At 36.6% G+C, this 6,921-nt stretch overlaps 1 protein-coding gene across 1 annotated transcript; it reads right to left on the bottom strand.

Moving 5' to 3' along the window:
- Window positions 1-300: 300 nt before the first annotated feature.
- On the bottom strand, window positions 301-2,109 carry LOC103516460. Its single transcript, XM_008481425.3, has 2 exons — window positions 1,847-2,109; window positions 301-1,702 (listed from the first exon to the last, which is right to left on the bottom strand). Exons 1-2 carry the CDS (start codon window positions 2,037-2,039, stop codon window positions 660-662), a joined length of 1,236 nt encoding a protein of 411 aa, XP_008479647.1. The 5' UTR covers window positions 2,040-2,109; the 3' UTR covers window positions 301-659.
- Between the last annotated feature and the right edge of the window lie 4,812 nt (window positions 2,110-6,921).

The raw sequence follows: 6,921 nt of genomic DNA, 5'->3' as shown, positions 1-6,921 counted from the left end.
TGTATTTTAGAATTCAACAAAATTAATAATAAATATCTATTTTTATTATAAAATAATAACAAAAACACAACATTTTGTATCTATTTCTTTGGGGGTGTTCTTTACACAAAAGAAAATTAACGTTCAAAAATGAAAAAAGGTTGAAAATCATGGAAATTATTCTTAACAAAAAGCAGTATCTTCCAAACTTACCACGCCCTTCAAAAATTGGTTGCTCTTAATTAAATGAAACCTCACATCAAAACTGTAATAAATGCTCTTCTTTGGTGGTTCAGTGGTCTCACCTACAGGCTATCCAGAGTAAAAATTACTACTATTTAACAGTATTAGAAAAAAATCTAGAATGCTAGAACTATGGTTGTTCCTTTTTTTCCATATTTGTTGGGTACTACTTATTAAAGTACATACCAAGATTTCTCTGTCAATTTTTGTGCTAAATTATTCACTTTAAAATGCTAAACCTGATGAAACTCTTTGAACACAAGACCTTCATATGTAAACATTTGAGTACTGATGTAGCTATGTATGTTGTCTAGTCATGATGTTGTGGGCGCGGGCGGGTTTTGGAAGGGAGACCACACTGCATCGCCAGAGCTTGAAGAAGAGACGTGATTTGAGCAAAATTTGTCCAGACAGGCTGGATCCCATGAGCTTCGCAACTAAAAGTTTGATTGTCTTTGATTCACATCATCCTCGTCATCTTCATTGTCATCTCTTGTTTCTTCAGATTCTTCTCTGTAGCCGGGGTGTTCGGAAATGGCATAATAATTGCCATTATAAATGACGCCTAGCTCTCGCAGCACTTCTCCTCTGATGGTGGCTTTGATCGTCCAATTGTGCACTTCATCACTTTCTGTTTCCCTGTCCAACCGTTCAACATCAATAATTTTCGAACTTAATCTTTCCAATATAATGCCAATATCTTTGATTGATAGGTGTTTCTTAACATCTACTGTCAATTGATCCACTAGCAGAAGGAATTTCTCTGACGTCAGAGATTCGTCCTCCATGACGGTGGTTTCTGTTTCTGATTCTGAACTTTCGTGCTCCAAAGGCTGTTGATGCGTCATTGGCGAACACCCCTCAATATCTAAAAAACGAACATGTCCTTTAGAATAGCTTGATCCTCTTTTAGAAGGATCCGACATGGATGAGGGGTGCTGTTGAGGTGAGGTTGACAAGGAATCTTGAATGGGTGATGTAGCCACGGATTTATGTACAGCGATCTTGCGCCCTTCTTCATGTAAGGCGCAACAGTGGAAGTCACATTCATTGAGGCCGTTTCCATTGACTGGACTACCGGCCCTTGAGGCAGTGGGTTGATGAGCATGGTGTGCACACTCTGGTGTATGCACGTGAATATTGGCACTCTCGATAGAGCTGCCTTGTTTGGTGAGCCGAGAATGGGAGTAGGAACCTGCTTCAATATCATCATGGTTGATGATAGTAATGCGGGGAGGATGATCACTTCTACTGGAAGGTCCAGGATCAGCACCAGTTTGAATTATTAAAGATGGTTGCTTCTTTGGCGTGGTGGTCCCGCTAGGGGGTGCTGTACCTTCTCCCCTGCTAGATCTCTGGTCCCAATGCAATACAACCGTGACGCGACCCTTGTTGTCCATGATCTTCCAAGAAGGAGTTTCATCCTGGAGCTCCAGTGCATGAATTGTCTCGCAAACTATCTTCGGAATGGCAGATATTGCTGTTCAAACAGAAATATACAAAATTTTGTTTAATAATCGTGTGTTTATATTAAGTAGTGGAAGATTTCAAGTATATTTTGTACTAATCAAATCACTAGATATGCACCTACATAAACAAGTTATGATGAGAAAGAGTAAGGTACCTGTTTTGATAACGTCCACCCCCACTGGATACCAGCGTTCTCCTTGGCGTAATATAAGAATGACAGTGTTGTTTGGCAGTGTGCGGAAGTACTCTCCATCTTCTACCTGCGTACCATCCGATTCTAAAACCAATCGAACTGGTTCAACCGCAGGAATTCCAAGCTTCTCTTTTCCTGAAATTTCGGAAATCATATGTACCTATTTATTGGAACTTATAACCAACCTCAGTGGTGCAGTGGTTAACACGTTGGACTTTGGATCGGGAGGTTATTGATGAGAGTCCAAGTCAAGTCATAACAAACTTGACATATCTATAGGTAGATCTAAGTATTTTCTAAATCTCTTGTGTAAAATTAAACACTATGCGAGGTTAACGCCTGGGGCATTTTCTATTGCTCAATATTTAAAGGTCCATTAGTTACTTAGTTTAGTATGTCGTCAAATTCACGAATGAATGGAAATGAAATTACATGCCTCGACTGGTGTAGAACCTGTGCTCTTCTGTATATCAGACGAGCGCCTTGACCACTATGTCACCGAGGCAAGTAGGTATACCCAGTCACATACCACATCATATAAATTATCACATCCTTACATACAAAAGAAATAAAAGGCTCGTGAAAGGTAAAACTTTCAATTAACCATCATAATTATAAAATTCCAATTGTGTTGATCATGGAAAGGAATAGAACCTGTCGTTCCCCGATTCTCAGAAATGTGGTTCCCCGATTTTTTTTTTTTTTTTTTTTTTTACTTGGATTCGAAACTCCATCCTATATCTGAACGCCGCGCTAACATTACACCCATGAGGCTGGTTGTGTTACCTACCCTCTCATGGGTTCAGTTAGTCACCCATTCAGACAGGTCACCCGCTCAACGGCAAAGTCAGAAGGCCGTTAGTTTGGGAATTAAATGTGTGTAAGTAGGGTTATGGTAGCGTGATGAGTGAAGAGGTACAACACAACTATGCTGCACCAGCCCCACGCTACGTACAGATCAATATAGGAGCCACACCCGCCCTTCTCTCTCCTTATTTTTCTCTCTGCTCTTTTAGCAAATACAGTTTCTTATCTTTTTTTTCGTAAAAAAATTCGCAATTTTTTTTCAAGTTATCGGAGATCTAATGATTGATTCCTAAGACTTTTTGGCGGGTGTAAACTATGACGTCTGCGAATTCTACGATCAGTTTATGAACAATAATTGAAAGAAAAACTCGGAGAGGATTGTGTTGTGCTGTGTGATAAAAGCACGTTGCTCTGAGGAGATGAGATACTATGGCGATATTAGATCTTGTTTTGTTGCTCTGAGAGGAACTGATAACTATGGTGGATATGCATACTGGTTTTCTTGCTCTGAGAAGACTGATAAATTATGGCGGTGATATTGACTTGTTTCTTCTGCTTAGGAGGAGATATCTTGGTGATATTCTTGTTTTCTGCTTCTGAGAAGGAGATAGGTAAATATGGCGATATTATGACTTGTTTTCTTTCTTGCTTCTGAGAGGGAGATACTTATGGGGATATGGTATACTTGTTTTTCTGCTCTGAGACAGTGAGAAGGTACTATGGGTTCATATACTTCAGAGCTTGTTTCTTTCTTAGCTCTGAGGAGAGAGTGAGTGGTTATGGGACTTATGGTCGATGTTTTTTCTGCTCTTTGAGATCGAGAAGATAACTATGGGGATTATAGGATTTGTTTTCTGTCTGTAGGAAGATTATATGGTGAGTTAATGTAGTTGTTTCTATTCTTGTCTGTGGAGAAGGAGTATAAATATTGGGGTCTGGTCTCAGACTTGTTTTTGTCTGGGAGGTGCTAACCAGTATCAAGGGGGATATATGAATCTCGTCTTCTTTCTGCTTCTGAGGGAGAAGATAACTATGGGGATATTAGACTTGTTTTCTGCTCTGAGGAGAAGATAACTATGGGGATATTAGACTTGTTTCCTGCTCTGAGGAGGAGATAACTATGGGAATATTAGACTTGTTTTCTGCTCTGAGGAGAAGATAACTATGGGGATATTAGACTTGTTTTCTGCTCTGAGGAGAAGATAACTATGGGGATATTAGACTTGTTTTCTGCTCTGAGGAGGAGATAACTATGGGGATATTAGACTTGTTTTCCGCTCTGAGGAGAAGATAACTATGGGGATATTAGACTCGTTTCCTGCTCTGAGGAGAAGATAACTATGGGGATACTATACTCGTTTTCTGCTCTGAGGAGGAGATAACTATGGGGATATTAGACTTGTTTTCTGCTCTGAAAACAAGTCTAATGGAGGTATAAAGTGGGGACCAACATTAATTGTGACAAACATTTGAATGCTTTATTTAACACAATCGAAATTCCTTTTAATTTTAAGGCTTACTAGGCCTCACAAATAAGCGACAAGACCAAAATTGATAAGTAAATTTTATGTTTTTTTCCCTTAAGGTATACCTAGGCAATACCATAATAGCATTACTTAACAGGGTTGGGTTGGGGAAAAAATATTACCTTGAACGGCCATGAAATGGCAGCATTTTGAATGTAGAAATTAGAAAACCACAGGCAGAAAGGATGTTCGAAATGGATTATTCACATTATATTTTATTCTTTGAGTTTAGATTTCAAATTAACCTTACCTTCTTCCAAAAGGAGGAAAATACATTTTCTTCTGTCCTTTAACTTTCTTTTCTGTAGGTACCTTCTCAATTGTTACATTTTTTAGGATAAGTACATAAATTTACTTATGAAAAAAGTTGAATTGTGTATTATTTTTAGAGCTGATGATACCATTGTACTCGTTTACCACTCGAAATGCAAAATGTTTGAGTAAGACCAGGGTCCCTGAGTTCTATTCTGAACATCATTCTTTCTGAATTTACATTTTAATTATTTGTTCATTGAGTTTGGATTTCAAATTATCCTTTCCTATACTTTCAAAAGGTGAAAAATACATTGATTTTGTTCATCTGGTTTACTTGGTAGGTTACCTATCATAACAACAGTAAATAATAAAGGTACCTATGTTCTGATATTTTAGATAAAATAATATAAGAATATTCATCAATAGAACATATAGGTTACTCGGTCCAAATAGGCTCGAGAGACAGTTTCTACTTTTTTATAATTCATATTATCATTTTAAATTCACTGATCAAGATTATTCATTGGGACTAATGGGAAATGTCAAAAAATTTCAATACAATTAAAGAGGTAGGTTAGACGTGTGTGTCACTGTGTCATTCTCGTATAGGTATGTATCTATCTAGGTATATTCGGCACTTACTGAGTGTACAGGTGGGACTTCTACGTATCAACATTTGATGTATGTACATGATTCCGTTTGTATCGTACTTTAAGACTCCGAAAGTCCGACAGTAAATGCAGAAAAATGAAAATATTGTATTCTTAACTGTGCTGGTTTCCTCAATTTCTTGAAAAACAAAAGAAGCTTTTGACAAATCCTTATCATTTAGGAGCTACACATACATATACGAGTTTGTATAATTTACAAAGGTACCTATGTATAATAATAACAAAAATCTTGTGTAGTTATGTAGGTAACATCTACTTTTCTAATGTTGAAATCATGAAAAAATAAAGCTAACTTTCAGTAAATAAAATTTAATGAAAGTAAACAAAATCACATGAAGATATATCGCCGAGTCCTAGCACATTTCATTATGAAGAGTTACGCACCAGATTCTGTGAATGAAGAATGAACAGCTTTCTAAATTTTAGCTGGATTTTAGAATCCGAAGTTGGCATCAGATTAGGTACCTACGGCAAAAGAAAGGGATACTGTCTGAGCAAAAGAGCGCAAACTGGATAAACGTGTTTTATAAGGATTCTTTTAAATATTTTGTCCCACTTTTTATGTTACCTAAATAAAACATCTTTCAGCTAGGTCTTTTTTTTAATTGAGAATTGCATAGATAATAGAAGCACTCTTCTAGCAAAATAGAACGGAGTAGCCTACTAGATAAGTGACATTTGAAATACCTACACAAAGTCATCAATTCATTTATCATTATTAGTCTAAATTTTGAGTACGATATAAATAAAATTATAATTATAAACCTAAGTTTTATTATTTTTATTATTATTAAATATACTGTCACAGCCGAAAACAAGCCCCAATAAATGAAAAAGTGAAGCACAACTTGAATTTTTTTCTAAAGTACCTACTTAAAGGTCGCATTAAATGACATAAATTCCTCATTTCCGTGAGAAAAACAATGAAGCACAACTTGAATTTTTTTCTAAAGTACCTACTTAAAGGTCGCATTAAATGACATAAATTCCTCATTTCCGTGAGAAAAACAAATATTACCCACTAAGTAAGAACGTAACTACATATTATATAATTATAATGATGTATGTAAGTTACTCCTACAGGCTATCCAGAGTAAAAATTACTACTATTTAACAGTATTAGAAAAAAATCTAGAATGCTAGAACTATGGTTGTTCCTTTTTTCCCATATTTGTTGGGTACTACTTATATAAGTACATACCAAGATTTCTCTGTCAATTTTTGTGCTAAATTATTCACTTTAAAATGCTAAACCTGATGAAACTCTTTGAACACAAGACCTTCATATGTAAACATTTGAGTACTGATGTAGCTATGTATCTTGTCTAGTCATGATGTTGTGGGCGCGGGCGGGTTTTGGAAGGGAGAATCAATCAATCAATCAATCAATCAATCAATCAAATCTCAAATTCTTTGTGGTAAAGTAGAGCTTTCTCACAACTTTTGTGCAAATCACAGCATTACTAAGTGCCTCCTTTGCAATCAATTTCCATATTTTAATAATCTTTTTACACTGGTAAAAACGGCCACTGGTCGCTATTCGATTAAAGTAGCTACTCAATTTTCCTCACGAGGCTGAGTGCACCCCAAACTCCACGCACAGGGCAGAAAAAACTTCTACCCTGCCGGGAATCGAACTGGACCTCCGAATTGCAAGCCTAGTGTGATACCCAGTTGGCCATGAAGAGTAACCTTAAGAGTAAATGCAGTTTCTTTGTGTTATTATATCACAACTTTGGTGCTCACTGCAGCATTGTAGGATTTTTCTCAATATCTC

This window comes from Diaphorina citri, unplaced genomic scaffold (genome assembly GCF_000475195.1).
Source record: "Diaphorina citri unplaced genomic scaffold, Diaci psyllid genome assembly version 1.1 scaffold1574, whole genome shotgun sequence".
In the NCBI taxonomy this organism is placed as follows: Eukaryota; Metazoa; Arthropoda; class Insecta; order Hemiptera; family Psyllidae; genus Diaphorina; species Diaphorina citri.
Note: the sequence above shows the minus strand (reverse complement) of the source record. Positions and strands in the feature narration are given on the sequence as shown.

Bases quoted from the DNA above. Each gene is read 5' to 3' on its own strand.
- LOC103516460 (XM_008481425.3), bottom strand. From the start codon at position 2,039: ATGATTTCCGAAATTTCAGGAAAAGAGAAGCTTGGAATTCCTGCGGTT. The intron at 1,703-1,846 runs GTACCTTACTCT...CTGTTTGAACAG, and splicing joins GGTGGACGTTATCAAAACAG to CAATATCTGCCATTCCGAAG.